At 40.1% G+C, this 25,926-nt stretch overlaps 1 protein-coding gene across 12 annotated transcripts in view; it reads right to left on the reverse strand.

The window, feature by feature from the left end:
• DMD (dystrophin) overlaps nucleotides 1-25,926 on the reverse strand; it is a 1,926,267-nt gene that overhangs the window by 1,013,284 nt on the left and 887,057 nt on the right. For all 12 annotated transcript variants that reach the window (XM_073357918.1, XM_073357881.1, XM_073357898.1 and 9 more), the window contains one exon: nucleotides 22,743-22,915. In XM_073357918.1, the coding sequence (XP_073214019.1) occupies nucleotides 22,743-22,915 (173 nt within the window). The remainder of the gene's footprint in view (nucleotides 1-22,742; nucleotides 22,916-25,926) is intronic.

The following is a 25,926-nucleotide window of genomic DNA, read 5'->3' on the forward strand; positions in this document are numbered from 1 at the left end:
GGTGAGGCTTTTTATCCAACATTTCCCAGGAAAGGGGGGGTGCAAGTGTTGGGAGGATTGTTCATTGTTCTTAAGATCCAAGGATCTGGGTCTGTAGTCACCTAGGCAAATTGGTGAGGCTTTTTACCAAACCTTGTCCAGGAAGTGGGGTGCAAGGTTTTGGGAAGTATTTTGGGGGGAAGGACGCGTCCAAACAGCTCTTCCCCAGTAACCAGTATTAGTTTGGTGGTGGTAGCAGCCAGTCCAAGGACAACGGGTGGAATATTTTGTACCTTGGGGAAGTTTTGACCTAAGCTGGTAAAGATAAGCTTAGGAGGTTTTTCATGCAGGTCCCCACATCTGTACCCTAGAGTTCAGAGTGGGGGAGGAACCTTGACAACTGTTTTTCCCCATCTTTCCATACTCCCTCAGTTTCCAACTAGTTAGTGCATATTTTGCATTAGATAGGAAGAGAAAATATTGCATTAGATAGGAAAACAAACAATTATTTTGTTTTGTTTTGTAAGCCTTAGAAAGCACTCTTACTGCAAAAGCTCCCCCTAGTGGGGTTTCTCTGAAGGTCCTTAAATCTTTCACATGAGGTCCAGGGAATAGTTTTACAGTTAGTGTGCTCTTTCACTGTGCCTGATTCTGCCCAGGAGAAGGCCAATTGTCTCATAGCATGCACAGTTATAAAAAAAGAAGAAGAAAAACCACTAACTTCTGCAGGCTTCTGTAATTGAATATGAACTGACTAAATGTTCCCTTTCTGTGCTTCTAATATAAAACAAAACAGTCGGTTTCCTCCTCCTCCAAACTCTATGGTCCTCTCATACCTAATCTCATCATACCTCAGAGCTCCCCAAGCTCCTTTGTGAGGTAGTTTTTGAGTCTGTCACTAGGAGGAAGAATGGTCTTTTGATTAAGGCACTTAAACCAGGACTCAAGAGATATGATTCTATTCTTGGCTCTCCTAGTCTTCCTAGGTGACCTTGAACAAGTCTCTTAATCTCTCAATGCTTTTGTTCCCCATCCGTAAAATTAGGATAATATATCCCCTACCTCACAGGGGTGTTGTGAGGATACATTCATTAATATTTGTGAGTGCTCAAAATACTACAGTGACAAAGGCCATAGAATCAATCATCCCTGAATCCTTAGATATCATCATTAAAAAGCATTCTATCATCAAGTGTAAAGTTCTTCTACCTTACTAGTGGAATTAATTCCCACAAATAAAGCAGGTTTTTGAAAGTGTAACAATATCACCAGACACTAGAGGATTAAAAGATGGTTTTAGAGTGAGACCACGATAGTGAAAGCCAAAATCTACCTTTTGGCATGTGTGCTGCTCACACGGACATAAATATTCATGAACATATCAGAGGGGAGTTCGGCCTTCAGATTCCAAAATATGAGGCAATAGTTTTCAAAGATGCCATAATATTGTGATGACTTCTTAAAAAGTTACTTTGTGGAACTGGAAAATTGTTCTGCTTTTGATGATTTGTAAAGATTTACATCATGTAATTATAAAATGCAGTGGCTATAATTATAAATATTATATACATATTACTGTATAAGTACATTAACTGATGTTTCTGCTAAAAGGATTAGAAATGAAATAGTTACTGTTCATCTTTAAGACTCAGAGCTAACAATCTAATGAGATGAAGGGGGCAATCACACCTTTTAGAAATACAGTTTAAGATGTCACAATAGCAACTTTTTAAACCAGGGTCCTGTTTTCAGAGTTATCATCACAAACAAGAGGGCTCAGATTTTATTTGTATATTTTTAATGAAAGCCTAGATCCTGGGGTACAATTTTGTGTCAATGGGTGAAATATGTGGCAAATGCCATGGTTGATGAATCACGACATAAACTAATCTCGGCCTATATTCTGAGAGCAATAAAGTCTGTTGGCTGATCCAAGATTATTATAGAGAATCCTAAAATATGCCCTTCCTTTTTCTGAAAGCAGAAACATAAGCATTTTCTTCTACTTTGGGGAATATATATCATGGGTTGTTGACTTAATACCTGCTTGAAGAATATTAAGTATTTTCCTCAGATACATATTTCATTACATTTGGCCTTTCAGTAACTATGCTACCAGATAAAATATGCAGCTATTGATAGGCTGTTTTCTTCTACAGCAGAACTCCCTCATAGAAAATATGGTTTTATCTTATCAAATATATTCATAGCAGAAATTAAATGTCTTATCAATAGATAAAGGATTATCACTAGTCCTCTGCTGTCGGAATCACAGTACATGATTCTCCTCCAGTTAACATCCATGTAATCCAGAAGTAATTCTACTGAAGTACGTGGTACTGGAGGATATAGGCTAAAGTCCAGTCCAATGCCTGGTTCAAGTTACAGGGCTAAATGCTTGCAGAGGCTACTCCTTTATTAGGCAACAATGCAGCAGAACCCTTCAGCATATGCATCATTTCTAACCAGTGACACTAATTATTGTGTTTAAAAATAAAGCACCTATATTATGCTTTGCTGAATTGGCTTTGCTGGGATGGGTGATGGGATTGGATTGCTCGATGGTTGACTCTTCTGTTCATTCCCTCTGAAGAACCTTTGACCACTGTCAGAAGACAGGATACAGGGCTAGATGGACCATTGGTTTTACCCAGTATGGCTGTTTTATGTTCTTAATTGGCACCTAATTATTCTGAAGGCTCTCAAGTGACCCCAAAAAGATCTGTGTAGCAACAAATCCTCTACCTGTACTCAGGAGCTTCTTGTGCTAGAGATGTGATTTGTGGATGGTGGTGGAGTGTCCCCACATACACTCGGCTTCATGCCACACAAGTATTATGAAACATCCCCTTATGGAATGGAACCATTCTAGTTTCACTTCTGCAGAAGCAAGTGCTGTATCTGCCCCATAAAAATCCCCCCAAATATAGGCAATTTATTTATCATTTTAGTCATTTCAGTCTCAGAAAGACTGATAGTGACATGAGTACCTTTCATACTGAAATTATAAAATCTCTGAATTTTTATTCTTTTTAATTGAAAAGCAACATGAACAGAGTTAATAACCACTCTAACAACTGCAGAAGAAGAATAAAGGCTGAACCTGTTACAAATTTGGGTTTTTTAAGGGGTGAAGGCAGAATATATTTAGCAAGGCAAATGCATTGCTCAAAATAGCCAGATATGAAATCTTGGAATAGCAAAAAATAAAAATAGTAAAAATTGTTAACAAGGGGCCCTCCACAAAGTCTAAAATGACAGGAAATTGGCCACTGTTCCTTATTATGAAATAGTGTTAACCAAGATTGCTATACAAGAGATAGCATTTTTCAAATGCTGTACATATAACGAAGGTGCTTATTTATGTCCAACTATGTTCAAGTACAGAAAAGGAAGTTAGTTTTACTATACTGTTATGGAGAAAATTTTCCATTTATTTACTTTAAGCCATTTAAATTGATCTTGAAGAGATTGCTGTGGATGTCAGGGTGATGGGATCCTTGACTAGAGGAGAAAGGTCCTATAAAAATGTAATTAGGTTCCTCCCTAATGTCTTTGGAACTAAAAATACAAAGCGCCAACAACTTAAGAACAAAATGCAAGTGAACAAACTCCTTATGTATATTCCCCCTATGACCCTCTTGGTATGGAGGCCCTTCAGATTGCTAAGTAGACAAAAGTCTTGGTATAGGGGTAAAGATAGAAAAATGGAGACTGCATTATAATTTATGGTGAGCAACAGATACCCATCTCATGAAAGCTCTACCCCCACAGGAAAAGGATCTTTGTTGCTATTATTATTGATTGTGTATATTATCGCTACGCTGCTGTAGGAAATAAACATGGCCCTGAACAGGTGCTTACTGGAGAATAACTAGATGCTCTAATTGTCATTGTTGGAACTTACTTGTAGGTTTTCAGGAACCCCAGTTCAAAGAGAGACATCTCTGAAAGTCCATTTAGAATTCCTATACTGGCCCTTTTTTTAGTTTGCTTGGAGTGAGGTAGATGCTTTTGTTAAGCTCTTTTAGACTATATAGAGGTTCAAGACCCCAGGCTAGGGTGTTTATTTAACAGGAGGCAAAAGTGGTTCAGGCAACAAAAAAGTCATTATTCATTCTAGCCAACACCTAGCGAGTTATTTTATCCAGGGATGAGACTGGATGAAATCTTATTGCTGCATCAGAAGCATCTTTAGCCATCCTGAAGGAGATTTATTAGAAGAGGCACTCTTATGTCAGAAGGCCTTGATCTCTTTACATAAAGCTCCACTGACAGTAAATTCCCTTATCTTGTCAAGTGAAGATTATATGTATTTCCATGAATTTGATAGTTGAAGATACAGATGGTTTGGTTATTTTAGGTCTGAGACTTGATAGTTGAACTAACCCTTTTCATATATATTTTTCTGGGTGGAGCAGCCAACAAAGTGAACAAATGCATTAGCTCTCCTACTTTTTAAATACACCAATATTATAAACACTAGAATATATAATTGGTATAGTAGCAACAGCATAACTGTTCCACAGTGAGGAGTTGGTTATGCAACATATTTGACCAGGAAGCATAAACCAGATGACCCTTCCAAAGCTGAAGTGATACATTCTCATAGTGTGCCATAGTCTTGTTGCAAGTAGTGGGAAACTAAATCAGGGGATCTTAATAAAGTTATTCCCAAGCCCAGCTCTCCTGTGTGATGATACATTGTGATAAAAGGAAAACAGCAAAATAAACATCTGCTCCATTTTAGTTATCTTAAACAGCACAGTGTTTAAAGACTGCATGCTGTGAATTAATCCCCGTTTTTATCAGAACAGCAACTGGATCCTCTAGATAATTATAAATTCTAAGAAATAGCTTATACTGTGAATCTAATCTAAAAGGAGACAAGGTATTCTAGAGAAGCATTACACTATTTCATATTACAAAATACTACTTTTAACTAATTAAATGCAAATGTACCCTCCCCAAAGAAGCAGCATGAAATATGCAGGGTTTTTTTGGTTTTTTAAACAGGAAATCCCATGAATCTCTTGAATTTTTCTACTCCAGCCCAATGAGAAGATAAATTTTAAATGAGTAATACTAATGGTCCCATGAGACAAAATATAAAGGGTTAAATTCACCCCAGTTTTATAGACGGTACGGTCTTTGGACAGTGATTGTCATTTACTGTAAATTTGTACAGCATCAAGCACAATGGGGCCCAATCTAGTCATAGGGTTTATGTGCTACCCAAATAAATGTTAAGGAAGAATTACTCCAGTTTCTGCTGGAATAAAGAGGGTTCAGGTCTCTTGATGGTGAAAAGTCTGCCAGGGATGCTGGGGCAGCTTCAATCACCTTTCAGCTTGGGGCCAGCAGGAGGCTAACATAGTGCAAAAGTTAGATGCACTTGTGAGGGGATAGCCAGAGCCACCAAGTCTTGTGCTAAATCAGTGGATCTCCTCATAATCCTCATCTGGCAGAGGCTTCCTGTCTTCTCCTAAAGGTGAATCCCCCTACGGTGCAGAAGGCCTTGCTGGCACAAGACAGTGCCAATTTGTGAACTAAGTCTGTTAAGTCCTCAATAGCAGGTTAAAAGAAGAACTATTTATCCACCTCCCCACATCTCTACCATCCCCAAAACAGACCTTTGTTAGGAAATAAATTGGGATCTAAAACTGCATAGCTACTAGTTTGTGTTGTACAAAACCACTCTCTATACTGGCTTCCCATAAAGCACCATGTCAAACTCAAGGTGCTCAATGGCTTGTGCCAAGGTCACCTAAATCTCCAGAATGAGATTGCCATCTGACAGCTCTGCTCCTCGGGCACAATCCAACACAAGGGTGAATTTCATCTGTGAAGGAGGCAGCTCTCGCAGAGGTCAGGCCAAGGCAGTGGAATGAACTTCTACTGAACCTAGGAACTAACACAAACCTCGCCATCAGCCACATTTCTTTGCACACTAATGTGAACATATAGCACAGTGTACATACAATATGTAATTAAAAATCTCACACTATTTTCCCTGGGAAGATGAAAGGGAAAGAAAGAATCATACATAGCAGATAATAGTCATATTGCTTTATAGTCCGATTGGAAGAATCTATGGTGATGAAGGCAGCATAACTATATCAAGATGGTTCAGTTGTGGGATAAAATCAGCTCATGATGAAGAACAGTTGGCCGGTGCTACATCTGAGCAAGACAGAGCTGATGGGCAGAGGAAAGTATTTAAAAGAGTGTGCAGCCACGTTGCAGTCTCCTTTGATTGAACACCCCCATCCCCCCAACAACTGATCAATTTAGTCTGTAGCCTACGAGTTCTTTTGTATTCATCACTGACATTGAACCCTCACATAGCAGTATCCACGAGAAATGCTTTCTGCTATCTTCAGTTAGCTAGATAACTTCAATAGCTAGATGACTCCATGCTATTGTGGTGGACGAAGACCTGGCCTCAGTTATTTATGTCTTCGTCACCTCTTGGCTGGAATACAATAATACAATATACTGGACATGAAGCCTTAATCACTCAGGAAACTCCAACTAGTGTACAGTGCTGCAGTGCATCTCCTCAAAAACACAGGCTAGTGTGAGCACATCAAATCTGTTCTCTGCTCCCTACACTGGCTTCCCTTAGAATTTCAAGCCAAGTTCAAGATCTTTGTCCTTATCATCAAAAAGAAAAGGAGTACTTGTGGCACCTTAGAGACTAACCAATTTATTTGAGCATAAGCTTTGAGCATAAGCTTTCGTGAGCTACAGCTCACTTCATCCAATGAAGTGAGCTGTAGCTCACGAAAACTTATGCTCAAATAAATTGGTAAGTCTCTGAGGTGCCACAAGTACTCCTTTTCTTTTTGCGAATACAGACTAACACGGCTGTCACTCTGAAACTTATAATCAAAGTGGATCCAGGACATCTAAAAGACCATCTAAAGCTCTGTGACAGAGACTGGTCAACAATTGCACTCCCATGGCACCCTCTACATTAAGGCCAGGATTATACTTAAAATTTAGGTTCACCTAGATACATCACTTGGAGGTGTGAAAAATTCACATATCTGAGTGAAGCAATTCAGCTGACCTAAACACTGCTATATTGATGGAGAGGTGGATTAACTACAATGATGGAAAAATCCCTTTCACTGCTGTAGAAAGCGATACTGTAGCACCCGTAGCATAGGCATAGCCTAACAATAAATCTCATCTAGGGACAGTCCGAGAATGAGGAATGAAATCCCACAGGAAGTAAGGGCCATCAAAAACCTCATCACCTTCCGCTCCAAGTGCAAGACTCATTTCTTTGACCTTGCCTTCTCTAACATAATCACATAGCAACAGGTAAGTTTATATTTAAAAAAAAAAATGAAACTCTACTGTACATACATCTCCCCCCAGGAAAAGGACAAGAGAACAAACAATGTGTGACAGCCGTGCAGTCACATCATCTAATGCACTACACTCTCAGATAGCTTGGTGATGGGCAATCTATAACAACTTATGTAGAAGGGAATGAGAACCAGAGCAAAACAGAATAGAAACCTGATTAGTGACAAAACCTGATTAATTTTTAGCTTACATTGTAAATGTTGGGAAGCAGGAAGAGAGAGACTTGTGCACCAGCAGCTCATTTTTTGCCAAATGCTGCAAGACGTTCAAATACTCCAGGCTACAGTACAAATTTAAAGTACAGGATTTAGCACAAAGAGTTGTGTTTTCTGATTAAAAGTTTATTTTCTTCTTTTTTTGTTTGTTTGTTTCCCCTCTAAAGAATTTAAGTAATTTTAATGTGAGGAAAAGGCCTTAGGATCCCATACCTCTGCCCTTTTCTGTTCATCTTAATCCCACGTTCCTCATTCGCCATCTCCTTCAATCCTCACCTTCAGAAATCAATCCACTGTAAGTGTCACAAACACATTTACAATTTAATTGCCTAATGTGGTAGCTTATTTTGTATGTTTGTTACCCTTTGTGTGAAATAGTTCAGCTCAAATTCCCCATTTATTCTTAGTTTCATTGTAATTAACTTTTTATTGAATTTTTCACAAAAATCAAAGCGCAATATACACTCAGTGTTGTCATGCAGCGTGCCAGATTGGGAACAGTTGGTAGATAAAGGATAGAGCGCGTCTCTCTAACAAGTGTTCTATTAGCTTTATCAATGCCTTCCATAATACTTGAAAAATTCTCATCTCAGTAGCTATTCACTTTATCACTCAGTCCAAAATGAACTCCAATGGCTATAAGAAGGGGCAATGCTGCAATAAAGAAGTCTATTAAGAAAAACACACAAACAAGACTGTCAAGAAGCTGTGACAGTCTAACATTGTAAAAACTGCTTTATATTTGGCTTTAAAAAGTGAGGTGAATGTACAAGCAATTTTCTTCTTTTGACAAATGCAAGTTTTCAATAGTTTTCCAAGTTTTGCAAAAATGTATGCACCATCTGAATTACATACTTGATTCATTAATGTTTTATGTTGTACAGGCCAAATTCAGCCTAAGTAAGTGGTTACACTTCCCAATGACTGCAATGGGAGCACACCAGTTCATACTTGGATGAATTTGTTCCTTTTTCCCTAATTGTCCTGAATGGAGAGCAAACCACAGGACACAGTAGGAGTGGCATGACACTGTCTCCTTTGTGAGCCTAATAGGATTAATAATTTTAAAATCATTCATCATTGGTTCCCGTCATATCAAATTGCCACATTCCCTTATTCTGTGCTCACATTTATATATGAATTGACATTTTTTCTGACATTTCATTAAGTTGGATACATGTTACAGTATCAATAAGAAGTGCTCTTGGGAAAACAGAAATTTTACTACATTAGCAGTAGGATAGGTGTGCCAAAGTTATAGGGCTAGATGCACCTCTGTCCCCTCTTGTCTCTGAGTACATCTAGCCCAGGCGTCAGGCCTCGTTTCTTTGCCCATCCTGGGGGTGTAAATATGAATGGTTTCTCTCTCTGGCTAGGACCCATCGTTTGGACACCTGTGGTCCTTTCCTTTGGGAATATGTAGTACACAGCAATCACACACTCTGCTTAAAACCAAATTATTGTTTATTTTAACAGAAGGACCCAGAGCACCGCAGAAAAATAGATTTTATAACAACCAACAGTGCACATGTATGTCTATCTTAACCTAAAGCCTCCCCATCCCCTAATAGTAACCTAGCAGGCCTAACTTTTCAGACGTCCTCCAGTCTGGTTTCCCTTAACAGCTACCCTGTTAGAAAGTGATCCTTTTTAAACCTCCCATAGTGCTTTTGACCTTCTGTGATCTCAGGCGTTTTCCTTCCTGACATTGTCTAACAGCTCTCAACTGTTTGCTGAAAAATGGCTTGTCTTGATCCATTCTTCCCTTTCTGCTGTTTTTCCCGCCCAAAAGCCCCCTATTAAACTTAACCAATAAATTCATACAGTAAGCTCTCCAATAAGTTATTACTGAATGGATCCAAATCCATCATGAGGCTATCTAAGGACTACAACTAAAAACTGCTTGGGGACAGAAAACAAGAAAAATAAAGGAAAACTTGAAAAGATCTGACTTAGGACCCAAACATTTTGCAGACTGTTCAAGGCCTTTAACTCTTTGGAAATATGCCCATGCACTAGATCACAAACTACAGTTCTAACAAAACCCTACTTTATATCTGGGAAAAGAGAAAAGGATTAAAAAATAGGGGTAGTGATATCACGGGGTGTGTGTGTGTGGGGGGGCAGTGTCAACTATAGACCACCAAATCATGAAGAGGAGGTGGATGAGGCATTTCTCAAACAAATACCAGAAATATCCAAAGCACAGGACTTAGTAGTAATGGGAAACTTTAAATACCCAGACATCTGTTGCAAAAGTATGTCAAAACATAAAATCTACAATAAGTTCTTGGAATATATCAGAGACAACTTTTTGTTTCAAAAAGTGGAGGAAGTAACCAGGGGAACAGACATTTTAGACTTGATTCTGACCAGTGGGGAGAAGTTGGTAGTGAATCTGACAATTAAAGGCAATTTGGGTGACAATGATCATGAAATGACATGTTTTATGAGTCTCGGGAAGGAAGGAGTGAGAGCACCAGAATAAGGATAATGGGCAACAAAAAAAGCAAACTTTAACAAACTCAGAGAACTGGTGGGTCCCATAGAAAGAAAATCTAAGGGATAAAGGAGTTCAAGAGAACTGGCAGATCCTCAAGGAAACAATATTAAAGGCACAAGTGCAAACTGTTCAAATGCAAAGGAAAGATAGGAAGAATTGTAAGAGGCCAATCATGGCTCCATCAGGAAAATCAAAAAGGAATCCTATAAAAAGTGAAAATATGGTCAAATTTATAAGGAGTACAAAAGAACAGCACAAGTATGTAGAGACAAAATCAGAAAGGCTAAGGTACAAAATGAGTTACATCTGACAAGGAACAAAAAAGGCAATAAGAAGAGGTCCTTTAAATATGCTAGAAGCAAGAGAAAGATGAAGGAAAGTATAGGTCCTGTACTTAGTGAGGAAAGAGGGCTAATAGATGATGACATCAGAAAGCTGAGGTGCTTAATGCCTATTTTGCTTCAGTCTTCACTACAAAGGTTAATGATAACCAGATACTCAACACAATTATATAGACAACATGGAGAAGGAATGCAAGCCAAAATAGGGAAAGAACAGGTTAAAGAATATTTAGATAAGTTAGCTGTATTCAAGTCAGCAGGATTTGGTGAAATTCATCCTAGGGTTCTTAAAGTACTTGCTGAAGCAATCTCGACGACATTAGGAATGATCTTTGAGAATGGGATCGGAGAGGTCCCATAAGACTGGAGAAGGGCATAGTACATATCTTTAACAAGGGGAACAAAGAGAACTGAGGGAATTATAGACCAATCACTCTAACTTCAATACCTGGAAAGATACTCGAGCAAATTATCAAACGATCAATTTTTAAACCCCGGAGGATAATACAGTTATAAGGAATAGTCAGCATGGATCTTTCAAGAACAAATCATGCCAAACTCACTTTATTTCCTCCTTTTGATAGGATATTTGACTTAGTGAATGGGGGGAAGCAGAAGACAGGATATCCTTTGATTGCACTGTGACTTTTGACACTGTTCCACATGACATTCTCATAAGCAAACTAGGGAAATGTGGTCTAGATTAATTTACTATAAGGTAGGTGCACAACTAGTTGACAGACCATACTCAAAGAGTAGCTCTCAATGGTTCACTGTCAATTTGGGAGGCCCTATCTACTGGAGTCCTACAGCGGTTCGTCCTGGGCCTGATACTAGTCAATATTTTCATTAATGACTTGTATAATGGAGTAGAGAGTACGCTTATAAAACTAGCAGATGACACCAACCCGTAAGGGGTTGCCAGTATTTTGGAGGAGAGTTTTAAAATTCAAAGTGACTTTAAATTGGAGAAATGGTCTGAATTCAACTAGATGAAATTCAATAAAGCCATGTGCAAAGTACTTTATTTAGGAAGGAAAAATCAAATCCACAACTACAAAATGGGGAATAACTGGCTAGTTGGTAGTACTGCCGGAAAGGATCTGGGGGTAATACTATACCACAAACTATAACGGTAGTTAAGCTTTGGAATAGGCTTTCAAGGAAGATTGTGTAATCCCCATCCTTGGAAGCTTTTAAAAGGAAGTTGGACAAACACCTGTCAGGAGTGGTCTAGGTTTAATTGATCCTGCCACACCACAGGGAGCTAGACTTGATTTCTCAAGTTGCCCTCCAGCTCTACATTTCTATGGTTCCATATCACTGATTCAGATACCTATTTGAAATCTTTTCTGTCTCTTTCAATAAAGACCTATCTTCCACAAAGACATAGGCTACCAGTTAGACTAATGATCATCTATTTTATCTGAAATCTAACAAAAAAGGGATCCATGAGAGAGAGAGGGAGAGAGAGAGAGAGAGTTGATGACAGTTACTTGTATGAATCTTATTTCTAATGATTCTGGGGAATGAAAAGGGGGGAAGGAGAAAGGTAATTCAAAGTTAAGTCAGAGGAGTATGCTCCCACCTAGTCTGGGGCTGTATCCAGTGGCACTGAAATATTGTGAAAACCACTAACAATCTATTTTCCTTTTCTTTGCCACCTTCTTTATTAAAATAAACTGATATAAAAACTAAAAACTTCTGTAGAGACAAAGCAAAATCACAAAGGACCAAAGTGTATTACATATGAAGGCCCTAAATCTCCTTTTAATTCCAGCCAACAACAAATCTCCTAGCTGGTAATGAGCAGTGTGAAATTAGCTTCCAGAACATATCACTCCTGGTCCTGAATAATGCAAAACCTGCATCATAACTATGTTGTTATTATGGACACACATCAGAAACTACATTGTGACATTTACTGGTCTCCATTGCAGTTGTATCAAATAGAGCTGAGAAATCTGAATTTTTTCTGGAGGTGTGAAAACAAAGTTAGAAAAAAAACACACACCCAACATTTGTTTTCAAATGTGAGACTACCCATAAATATACGCAGGAATATTATTTATAGTCAAAAACTTAATTTTGTGGGTACACTTCCCAGTCACATTTAGGGACAGGTTACCTTATGCCTCTAAGACCAATCCCTATTGCAATAAGAGTACATAGGGGCACCACTACAGTGGGTGCTTCTGGAGGAATTGTGATCTGAAGGAAGAGCCCATGTGACAACTTTTTTACAGTCTATGACTCCTACCTCTCATTCACACCTCCCTGCAAGGATTGGGTTTGTGACTAGCCTCTCCACTGTGCTGCACGTGTTGTAGGGCACGAGTAAAAATAATCCCTTCGAGGGAAACACCAATTCAAACATCAATGTCCCAATATAAAACAGGATAGATGATAGTCTTGTGCTTAAGGCATTGGACTGGGACTCAAGATATCTAGGTTCAAATACCGACTCTGCTAAGGATGTCTAAAGCGAATTTGGCAAGTCACTTAATTGCTGTTTGTTGGGACCAGAATGTGGAGCTAAGGCAAGAGAAGGGCTCCTGGATATGGCCAATGTGACAGGTTCTCAGCATCTGTTCCTTTACTGGCACCTGAGATCTAGGGTGACCAGATGTCCCAATTTTATAGGGACAGTCTAAATATTCAGGGCTTTGTCTTATATAGGCACCTACTACCCCACCCCCATCCCAATTTTTCACACTTGCTATCTGTTAACCCTACCTCTCTCAATAACAGCAGACACAGGCCCCAAACTTCAGCTCACAATGCTTAATGCAAAGTCAGTCATCAGTAAAACACAAACTGTTTATGATGTGGTTATGTGGTCTTGTAATCCAGGAAGGAATCCAGATATGCACATTGATACTACTAGCTCTAATAACAAAGTTCAACATCATGATCAGAAGCTACTGCTGGCTTGTTTGCAGGACTTGGCTATGGGCAGGATGGAATCATTTAAAAGTGGCTCCCCTCATTCCTTCCTGAGAGATCCAAAAGGGTTGTTTAAGCCATTTGCTTTTTTCCTCCTCCGGAAGCTCTCAGCTGTGAAATCCCATGTATTTCAGCCCTGACCCAGGGTTATTCAGCATGTGTGAAGTCACTGGGTGATACTTTGTGGCTGCACTGTTTAATCTATATGCCAATATTCTGTTCCATCATCAAACCCAGTCAGAACTATTTTCCTTTTCTTCTCCACTTTGCCAAGCACACAGACCAGGACGAAAGCCAGCTGGCTTAGGCTCAACGCAGTTAAGATAGACATGATGCTTGTTGGCAGGAGTTAGCATTTGAGGAACTGGCAAAGGTTATGGCTGCTCCCTTGGGTAAGAGCATCTGCCTCGCTATTCTCCAAGTGGCTTGCAATCTCAGGGTGCAATCTCAAACGGCTGCTTCTTAATTTAAAGACAGCAGTAGCAGCCAGCCAAAGTCTATTTCATTTTCAGCTAGCCAAGAAACTGCATAATTTCCTTTGAGAGGCAGACCCCACCGTGGTTATCCATTCCTTTGTCACCTTGATGGCTATATGCTGTACCCTTCAAGGCCACTTAGAAGCTTCTGCTCACCTCTTCTGAAAAGGGTAGATTAGAGAGAGAGCATATTACACCAGTGCCCCAAATTCTGATTGGCTGTCAGTTCACTACATGTCCTTGTTACTACATATTAGATACAAAATATGTTAAAAGAAGATTATTAAAGTTGCAAAGTCAAGCACTCAAGAGTTAGGAAATGCAAGAATATGACTGCCTATGTAATCATAATTTGATCCCCTTGTGTATGGATTTTGATACAGTCTTTAATTACACGGTCTCAAACTATTTTTTCCATAGGACCCTGCCTCAGTCAGTGTACATAAGGGACAGTGTTCACTTATTGAGCAGCTATTCAATATTTTGTTTTCTTCTCATTCCTTAATGTGTGGCCCCAGGCCTTATTTACCATAACTATTCAAATCCTGCTCTGAAGACAGAATTATTAACTTCCTCTTAGGCTTTTCTATGGTGCTTATCATTATAGAATTGTGAATGCCAAAACTATAACAGGGTTAAAAAGAGAATTAAATAAGTCCATGAAGGATAGGTCCTTTGATGGCCGATGGCCAAGGTGGTCAGAGATGCATGCCCATGCTCTGGGTGTTCCTAAGCCTATAATTACCAGAAACTGGAAGGGGATAACAGGGGATGGATCACTCAATAGTTGCCCTGCTCTTTTCCTTCCCTCTGAAGCATCTGGCACTGGCCACTGTCGGAAGACAGGATACTGGGCTACATGGGTCATTGGGCTAACCCAGTATGGCTGTCCTTATGTTACTCCCGCAGCCCTCCCTTGCAATGCCACAAGCCCACCTCTTGTCCCCTCTTCATTTTGACTCAGATGGCTTCCTCCTGCATGCTGCCTGGGTGCAAGAAGGGGGTAACAGAAAGCACCTGAGAGACAGGCTCACTTCTCTCAGTTCCAGGACCTGACCCAGAGCATCCAGAAACAGGCTTTACAAGGAAAAGCTAGTTGTGGCCCTGGGCTGGAGAAAGCATGCTCTGGGGGAATGTTTATGTGCGGTGCTGTCACACATTGGAGCTGTAAAAGACTCGACCATCCTCCAGGAGGATGGAATCTTTGGAGATTTTTGTTAATTTTGAAGGTTTAAGCTATGGAACATGGGTAAACAGCCATTTTTTTCAAATGCTTATAACATCTAAATTTCGTCAGACTTATAAGCGGATGGCAAAAGGCACATACCATGATGCAAAGTCCAGTCTCTGCAAAATGTAAATTACTTCTCTGAAGCAAAGGGCACTATAGCATTTGAAAGAAAAGACCTCAAGAATTTTTTAAAGTGGACAAAAAAAAAAAAACATTTCCCCCAACCCTTGGTCTTTAAAATGGCTTCATTAATTTCCCTGAATTTTTCCAAAAACTTTCATCTTTAGGCTGACACCCAGCATAGAAAATTCCAGCCTGAACAGTTAAAATCTGGAAAAGTTTTAAGCAACTGAAAACAGGGTCTTGTAAAAGAAATGAGAATAATTGACCCTTCTGTTATTTTGGCAGGCTCTCTGTTTGGGAGAAGGCTTCTGCAGCACCTTTCTTCAGGAGCTCTCAGGGTAGGACTCTTTCCCGAACCTGTCAGACCGCTTCTGATCTATCTGGCTCCCTTTTAAGTTCCACCTCCATCAGGAGCATGCTCCGCAGGTGTGGCTGGAGGGTCACCTGGGCCCAGAGTTGCTTCTTAAACCCTTCAACTCCAATGTGGGGTACATAAACCCCGTCACACTCCCTATGTAAGGTGCCTTGAGATTAAAATACAGTGTTTAACTGCCAAGAATTACTAGCTACATTTTTCTGATGTGATAACTAAGAAACAGCGTTTCAGTAACTTAGCTACGAGGCATTTTGGGTTAGAGGCTAGCTGTAGAACCAAGAGAACTACATTCTTCTCTTGGTCTGAGGCTTAACTTGGTTTTATCAGCACTGGAAGCGAACACAGGGCTGTGCTGAAGATGTATGCTTGACAAAATACAGATCTTCTCAGGTGTGCTTGGAATGACACAGGACTCAGTAGGTGCATTATTAGCCCCAACGCTACAAACAGATGTCCTAATATAGACTCCATCTATGCAGAGTTTCCTTGGGAGCCCTAGTCTTAGGCTAGGGCTACACTACAGAACTTACAGCAGCGCAGCTGCCCCAATGCAGCTGTGTCTCTGTAGCTCTGCTCGTGCAGATGGTCTAAGCTGATGGGAGAGAGCTCTCCCTTTGACTTCATTACTTCAGCCCCCACGTGCGGTGATAGCTATGTCAGCAAGAGAAGCTCTGCTGCTGTCTACACCAGCACTTAGGTCAGTGTAACTTGTCATGCAGGGGGTGTCTTATTCACAGCCCTGAGCGGCATAAGCTATCGCATGTACATAGCCTGAGGCTCCTGCAAGTTTCCCTTGGAGCATGAATGACCTTCAATTAGCACACCTATTTACAGGATGTGGGCCTTAGTTTGGCTAGTACTGCTCACACCTTTAATTTAAGGACCAGATTCACTGTCTATATCATAAAATTTTAAAAATAACTGCTTCTTCATTTGTCAGCACTCAATGGGATAAGAGAGAAGGAAAACAAGAAGAAAAAGATGTACACATGCAAAAAACAAAAAAAAAAAACCCTGTGAAATTTCAAACACCAACAATTTTGTTTCTGTCAAGGTTCCTCCCCCACTCTGAACTCTAGGGTACAGATGTGGGGACCTGCATGAAAAAACCTCCTAAGCTTATCTTTACCAGCTTAGGTCAAAACTTCCCCAAGGTACAAAATATTCCCCCCGTTGTCCTTGGACTGGCTGCTACCACCACCAAACTAATACTGGTTACTGGGGAAGAGCAGTTTGGACTCGTCTTTCCCCCCAAAATACTTCCCAAAAGCCTGCACCCCACTTCCTGGACAAGGTTTGGTAAAAAGCCTCACCAATTTGCCTAGGTGACTACAGACCCAGACCCTTGGATCTGAGAACAATGAAAAAGCATTCAGTTTTCTTACAAGAAGACTTTTAATAAAAAAATAGAAGTAAATAGAAATAAAGAAATCCCCCCTGTAAAATCAGGATGGTAGATATCTTACAGGGTAATTAGATTCAAAAGCATAGAGAACCCCTCTAGGCAAAACCTTAAGTTACAAAAAAGATACACAGACAGAAATAGTTATTCTATTCAGCACAATTCTTTTCTCAGCCATTTAAAGAAATCATAATCTAACACATACCTAGCTAGATTACTTACTAAAAGTTCTAAGACTCCATTCCTGGTCTATCCCCAGCCAAGAGGACTACAGACAGACACAGACCCTTTGTTTCTCTCCCTCCTCCCAGCTTTTGAAAGTATCTTGTCTCCTCATTGGTCATTTTGGTCAGGTGCCAGCGAGGTTACCTTTAGCTTCTTAACCCTTTACAGGTGAGAGGAGCTTTCCCCTGGCCAGGAGGGATTTCAAAGGGGTTTACCCTTCCCTTTATATTTATGACAGTTTCAAAAACCAGTTACGGCTGCATAGTGACAACAGTGTTATTACCTATCTCATCAGTTACAGTAACATGAAAGCAAGTAAAGTAAATTAAGGACATAAACAATCTTACATTGTTCACTCAATTAGCAAACCTATTACTCTTATCCAAGTATAAAAAATGCATATATCATCACAGTCCCCCTAACTTGGTCTCCCACAATAAATACATACACACAAATTTTACCAGAAATAAATAATATTTTCCTATTAATCTACCTACAAAGCATTATTGTCAAGAAATAATTATAAGTGCTTTACTAAAATATTCTATCACATGGTAATTATATTATGTATATATATTTAGACTTTGAAATCTACAAAATCCTCCAACACATTAAAAATAAAAAATAATAAAAATAATCCATGGGTCAGTGTTAAGGTAACTGTACTAGGATGAATGTCCTCAGTATGCAGCTTGCGGGAAATAAGTGCAGGATGTTTTTAGTGGCCTGCCACCAGTGTTTATTGCTGGAAGCTTCTGAATACAGCCACTTTCCCTTTTCAGCCTGTTTAAATGCTGTAGAATTCTAAAACTTGCTTTTGATAGTCTGTTGGCAGGTACTGTATGTCCCATTTTTGATTCTCCCAGAAGATTTAATACAGCTGCTAAGATGTGAGGTAGTGGTGGAAGTTGTGGTGTAAATTTTTTCTATTTTGGGGAAAATTTGGGAGCAAACTGATCTAAAATATAAAATGTGTGCCCAGATACTCAATTATGGGTGGCTTGGAAAAGTCTGCAATGCAACTACTATACTGAGGTGAAGAAAGCTGATTTGTGGGCCAATAGTAAGTAAAATGATTAACTATCTAACACACCACACTGGGCAATTTTCCAGTTTGTCAGACCTCCCCAGCAGAACCTGTGAAGCAAGGAGTTTTGGGTAGCATGAACATGTCAGTTTAATATGGTGTGTTGGGGTTCCTCCCCACCACCCAACAAAAAAAAAAAAACCTCTCTGATGTCAGCCGACTATAAGAGTTGAAACAAGAGCTTAGTAGCTGGTGTGACCCCCACAACAGTAGTGTTAAACTAGTATGTCCAATAAAAGGTAGACTGCTTAAAGCAGCTTCCTTCATTATAAAGAGGATACTGAAAATATACTGAGTGGCATTTGGTGACAGGGGTGCTGGAATAATTTTTACAGTGGGGGTGCTGAGAGCCATTGAACCAAACTGCAAACCCTAATGGAAACCACTTCAAGCCATCATGTGCCAGCAATGCCCCTCTGCCATGTATATTGGTCAAACTGGACAGTCTCTACATAAAAGAATAAATGGACACAAATCAGATGTCAAGAATTATAACATTCATAAACCAGTTGGAGAACACTTCGATCTCTCTGGTCACTCGATCTCTGACCTAAAAGTCGCAATATTACAACAAAAAGACTTCAAAAACAGACTCCAAGGAGAAACTGCTGAATTGGAATTAATTTGCAAACTGGATACAATTAACTCAGGCTTGAATAGAGACTGGGAGTGGATGAGTCATTACACAAAGTAAAACTATTTCCCCATGTTTATTCCCTTCCTCCCCCCCCCCCCATTCCTCAGACATTCTTGTCAACTGCTGGAAATGGTCCACCTTGATTATCACTACAAAAGGTTTTCTTCCCCCCCACCTCCCCGCTCTCCTGCTGGTAATAGCTCATCTTAAGTGATCACTCTCCTTACAGCGTGTATGATAACACCCATTTTTTCATGTTCTGTGTGTATATAAATCTCCTCACTGTATTTTCCACTGAATGCATCCGATGAAGTGAACTGTAGCTCACGAAAGCTTATGCTCAAATAAATTGGTTAGTCTCTAAGGTGCCACAAGTCCTCCTTTTCTTTTTTTAAAAAACTGTGCAATTCCAGAAAGCAGTTGAATGGATCATAGGTTATAATCATAGTCAATCATACCAAAATAGGACAGAATTAAGTAAACTGCAGTTGGAAAATAATAATAAATAATCATACTTTGCCCTTCATCTGATGATCGCAAAATACTTTACAAATAATATATATATATATATCCTGTGGCAAATTGCTGGCACAATTATGATGGGTCCTGCGCTTCCTCTTCCTGTGGGGGGGGGGGGTCAGGGTGCAGTTTTCTGCCCCTGAACTAGGGTATCTACTGTCCCACTAGTAACCGGAAGAAGAGTAGTGGAGAGGGAGGGACCCTGGCCCGCCCTCTACTCCAGGTCCCAGCCCAGGGGCCCTAGGGATAGTGGCAAACCACTTGAACTAGTTCTTCCTTCCCCTGGGCTACTTCCCTCTCCTGCTTTTCAGTTTGGGAGCTTCCTGCCCTCTCTCTCTGCACAAGCTGGGTGTCTCTTTACCTAGGGTCTTGCTCTTCTAGCCAGCCATGGCACTTCTCCAAACTCTCCTCTACTTCAACTCCTGCACTCTGCTCCAACTCCTTTCCCTGGCTGATTGAAGCAGGGGGGTTTTAATCAGGTGACTGGCTTCAGGTGCTCTAATTGGCTTCAGGTGCTTTTAATTAATCTATAGAAATCCTTCTTCCTTCTCCTCATCCTGGTACTTACATCTCTCTCCTATATCACTCTCCTGCTGCCTTCTGGCCATGCTGTATCACAAACCTCAAAACAACTGCCCGTGGAGCTGAATACTATTATAGTAGATCTTACATATGGGTAAATTGAAGCATAGAGGAAATGATGGCAGTGCTAGGAATAAAATATTGGAGGAGTTAACTTCCAGTCTGCAGCTTTCACCTTTAGACTCTATTCCCTCACTCTGGAACAGTGCAAGGATATTTATAAGGGCTCATGCAGAGCAGTGCAAGAATATTTATACAGGCAGAGGCAGATTACGGTTTTGTGGGGCCCTGGGCCAGGACAAATGGGGGCCCCCTCCACCCTTTCTGCCTGCAGTCCCCCCCAACCTGCCCATGCTCCTCCCAGGGAGCAGGGTCAGGGTTTGGGGGCTTTCCCAACTTCTCCCTACTGGTGCTCCTGTCGGGGAGAAGGGTCAGGGTACAGGAACATCCTAAACCCAGTCCCCGGCAGGAGCGCTGAAAGGGCTGGCGGAGTGTGGCAACCCCATACGCCCTGACCCCATTCTCCAACAGGAGCACCGGGTGGGCTGGCAGAGCAGATTGGGGCATGGAGGCATCCATTTTTCCAGGGGCCCCCAATTAGCCAGGGGCACAAGCCACATTGGCCCAGTGGCTAATCCACCACTGTATATGAGGTGCGGAGGGACTCTCAAAAAGGTACTGAACATTCATTTTACTAGTGTGGAATATAAGAATTTGGCTGAAGCTGAGCTTTGAAAAAACAGTGTTACTCTCTACCTGAGCTGCTTTTATCATCCAGTCTGCACTTATACCTCATCTTCACTGCTGCAAATGGCATTGTGACAAACAAAAGAATCCTAGTTAGTGCAGCCAGTGCTGAGTTATCTTATTTTAAAAAACAACAACAACAAGCCCCAAACATACACCCTGGAAATCTTCCCAGATTATACATCTGTCTCTCTAATTTACACTTTAGAGGATGAAACCAAACAGCAATGGCATTAGAAGGATTAGTGAATTATTCTTTCCACTAACTCTCCCTGATTTTCCTCCTTGGCTTATCCTCCAAAACAAAGCATAAATCAAAACAAAAGTTCGTTACTGGATGGCTATCTAGATGTACACTGCTACACAATCTACATTATGCCTGTCACCATCAATTCATTTTTAATAAACATCATATTCCAGTTAGTTTACTTAGGTTTGGCTGGTAGGATAAACTAAAGAGTTGGTCCACAGTACAGTAAAGCATTTTTTCCCCTTCTCACTGCTACCATGGGTTCACCCCCTTAACCCATTTATATGATACCAATGGTTCTGAATTATAAATGAGATTTTTAGTACATTCATTCTCCTTCTGCCCCCAGTAAGTGTTTTGGGAACACTTTCTGTACTTCTTCAGACACTATACTATGCTGATGACTACCTGACAGGACACTGTATCAGCACATTTAAAAATGAAATTAGGAGGAAAATGACATTACAGCAAACGTCAAACTCCTTGTTCTGGGGTAGATGGGAACAGTTGCGGTAATTTATCAAGAAGAATTTCTAGGACTAAGACTACACAGTATTTTGACAGTATTATCTCGCTATAAATCCAAGACATAAGGTCCAATCCTGAAAACACTCATATGAATACTTCCAATGGCATCACTCACACATGTAAGGATTTTCAAAGCTAGAATCGTAGTCTCCAAATTAGAGTCTCAAAAGAATCACCATGTACTATTCTGTAGTAACGCAGTAAAAGTTTTGAACGCTGAAGCTACAAGCTTTTAATTAAGGAAAACTTAATTGCTAGTTTTAAAGTACACCTGCTACTCAAGTACTTGATATATCCCAAGTGGCAGAGGCATTTGTGCATAGTTTGGTACATCTCCAATGACATCTGGTATCTCATCCAATGGTACATTTTAAGAAAGACTTAGAGGAACCTCGACATTTTAGTAAAGGATGCCAAAAGCTTTAAATATAGATTTGTATATGGGGCATAAAATGAATTACTGGATTGCTAGACATATGTTATATTATATATACTAGCACAAACAAGACTTTAATTAGTAAGGCAGGTTTGGCTACTTACCCCATCATACCTGATTTCCATTCCAACGCACATTCCAAACAAAATAAAAATATATGTACTAAAGAAATAAATAGATCTCATGATTGATCACCACTGTATTATTGCTCGACTACCTTTTCCAATACCTTTGTTTATCACCCTCCCTTGCTGTCTAATATCTAATATTCAGTGGGTGCATTTAAAAAAGATTATTCTCAGCGTAGCGTTATTATCAATTCCAGACACATTCCTTGGACTTCAAGTGGGAATAATCCTGGAACCTGAAACATCTCTAAAACTGGAATGGATTTTTTCAAAACTATACCCCACCATAGGGTCAGATCCTGAAATCATTAGGGTTTTCATTGAGCACAAGGGGTTTTCTTGCATGGAAAAGTTGTTGTATCAGTGCCTTAAGACTATAAAATCTTCAGGGGAGAGGTATATGATTTTTAGTTGTCTGCAAATGGCCATGCACACACATAGCATTATATAAAGTGCAACACAAGTGGCAACTGGGCAAAATATTTTTAGATTTTACGAAATTGCTTCGAATTTAAATTTAAAAATTATATCTATGTTCCTGTGCTTAGATACCAGAAGCTGAAGCAATCACACCAGTAAGTCAAACGTTAATGAGCTTCATCATAAATAACAATATAAAGAAGTTACTTACGCCTGTCGGTCCCTGTACATCTTGTTAACTTTTTCCCACTGGAAATTAAGCCGAGTCAGCTTTTCCTGTATCTTTGCAGCTTCCCCGGGTGTGGCACTTTGCAAAGCTGATGTCTTCTTGCTGCGAATAACCTCAATCTGACCTGAGAATCTCCCCAGGCTATCTTTAACTTTCTGCAACATCAAATTTTTAGAAAAAGAAAATGAAACATCAGCTGTTGTTAAAAAGCAAACAAATAAAACAAAAACACCGTAATAACCTGGACAATGATAACAGTCCTACAATACTTAAGCAATAATGATTGAGACACAAGTCATTTCCTGGGGAATTAATAACTTGCAGAGAGAACTGATGGCTTGAGGTGAAGCAGAGGGCCATTAACCACAGCTAGTCATTAATTCCACAGGAAATAATGTGTTAAGGTTACTACTACTTTAACCCAGTTTATTCATAAGGAAATAGAACAAAACCCTCTTTTAACTTACATTGCACATCCTTTCCAAAACACCACCTGGTTAATCAAGTTTGCTTAGAAATGATCCAGCAAGCTAGCCAGGCTCATTCATTTTCTGGAGGGACCTTTAACTGTTTAACTACTGCTGTACGTCTCTGATATGTGAGATCTTGTGTTCAGTACACATGCCACAGATATGAATGGAACAGCCTGAAATAATTAATACATTGAGTACCACTGACACTAAATTTTGCTGAATGTGCCATCTATGTTCACAAGACAGAGTTGGCCATTCTAGATCAGAACTTTAAGTCTAACTCTCTATCCACAGAAGTGGTTAGTTCTTGATGTTTCAGAAGAAGGTGAAATCCTCCAAATTGCACCAAGCTATGGAATGGTGTGCACTGGGGGACTGAAAGAGAAGAGGACAGAATTGTTTCCTGACCCTTAAAGCATATTTAAAATTGTTTTATAATCTTAAACTTTCAAAACTCCAGATGTTGTGAGTGGTCCTGAAATTATCCATCCAGTCACTCCATTAAATCCCGTGACAGAGAATTATGTGGATTGACTGTACACTGTGTAAAGTAATATATACATAATATTTTTATTTCTATTCTGCCTTCCATCCAAGAATTCCAAAGCACATTACAAGTGTCAGTGAATGTAGCTTCACAACCTTGAACCTCTCTTCCTCTCTGTGGTCCGTTTCCTTCCTTTCCCCTCTTTGAAGTCCTCCTCGGTGCTGCTTCTCATATCAAAAAGGTTTCCCGTTCCTCTCTTTCTGCCCTTCCACCAGTTGTTTCACATCTGCTTTGGATGGGTGCTACCCCTAGTGAGGGTGAATGTAAGTCCCCCTACTTCTGCCCCCCACCGTGCCGGCTGCCTGCAGGTGAAACAGTCTATTGTGGTACCCTTCTGGTGGCCTGTGGCTGGACGAAACTCGTGGTAGTGGGAGTATTGTCAATTGCAGCCCAAGCAGCCTACTCACAGGCATAAAATAAATACATAAAAATAAAATAAGAGGCTCTAGCAGACCCAGGCTTTGAGGGTTCCTGGGTGTTTGTGATTAGTACCACGAATAACTTATACCCACTGTATCACCTTGACTCAACATTTGTCTACTGATCGTGAACGAGTATCTACAGAATACTACTGAAAAGCAAATAGTTCTGCTCCATTGTCAGTTCAGTGTAAATTCTGGGATGCCTGGGAATGACCCTTTCAGTTTCCCTACTTAGATCTTTGACTATTCATACACTGACAGTCATACTTCCTCAGTCTGTCCAAAGTCTCAGTAGGGAAGCTGAAGGGGGCACAGGACATAACTATAGGATAAACCCAAAGAGAGTGCAGGAAGTAAAAATTAAACCTCCACATCTCAATTCTTAAAAACCTAATAATGTCCAAGGATAAGCTTCTACAACCCAAATCAGGATCTGTAACGACAGAGGTGAGATGGAGGGGATATAGGTGAGATGTCTCCCCAAATATCCTTAATTAGATACGGGTTCTTCCTTGCAAGGCCCCTTCCAAATGCTCATTTGGGAAAACCATATCACTAAGTCAGGAACTTGTTTCGATTCTGGGGAGTATCAAATATCTGTCTCCTCTTGACAGGTAACTGGGAAGGACATAATTAATACTTAGGAAAAAGAAATGGGCTGATGTTTTCAACAGCTGCCTCCTCCTGTCCTGTTCCTGAAAAGGCATAAAACACTTATGAAGACATTAAACCATACCATGGATGGGGTCCGGTCTACCACATTTTTCCCCCTTTCAGCTCTACCAATTTTTTTTTTTTAAAACATGAATTTGTTGGGAAAATCCAATGCAAAGTAGAAGGTGCACTAGTAACTCCAGCATAAAACTTCCTTTAAAAAAAATTTAAAAAATGAAAATTTCACTTTGTGGATTAATATGAAATGAATCTGAGTACCAGAGAAAACTATTTCTTCAAGCAGCTGACCTCCTCTGGCACATTGGTCAATCTACTAAACAGCCATAATTTACAACTTTCCTTCTGTTCCTTTGTCTTTACAGCACGTGGAAGGCTGCAAATATTGGTTTTCTACTGAATAACCCAAATATATAAAAAAACTTCAGCATAACATTATACATATTAGAGACTTACAAACAATTCACAAGACAAGCATGTGCACTATACGTATTTAACTTGAAAAGCTCTTCGTTCCTCACAAACACCTCAGTACTGTATGGCACACCATCCTCAGCACTATTCCAGGGGGGTAATATGGATGAACTCAACCTTTTCTTACATATGTTTTAGCCACAAATTCTGTAGGCTGCTCACAAGCAGGTCATACATTCCTATATCTTGTCGAGGGCATTTCAGAGATTCCAGTGCCACAAAAACACATATGTTGCTTGGTGAGTTGTTTTTCATTTGTATCTCTGTAGTAGTTCTGTTTGGAAGGGTCTCGCTGAATTAGATCAGTCTCTCTTTTGAAGCTTGCCAAGACTCTTGCTTGACAGAGTCCACATTTGGTACTTCCTTCCTGCAAACTGTCCAACTCATCTTTTCTCCTGCCAGTATTCCCTAGCCACCCACTATCTGCCCAGACTCTGCCCACATTGCTCCGCATCTCTGTTTCTCTCTCTCACTTTTTTCTGAAGTATATGGCCTCAGCCCTGATCTAAACTAGGACTTTAGGTCGAATTTAGCAGCGTTAAATCGATGTAAACCTGCACCTGTCCACACAATCAAAC

This window comes from Lepidochelys kempii, chromosome 1, assembly GCF_965140265.1.
Source record: "Lepidochelys kempii isolate rLepKem1 chromosome 1, rLepKem1.hap2, whole genome shotgun sequence".
NCBI classification, from domain to species: domain Eukaryota; kingdom Metazoa; phylum Chordata; order Testudines; family Cheloniidae; genus Lepidochelys; species Lepidochelys kempii.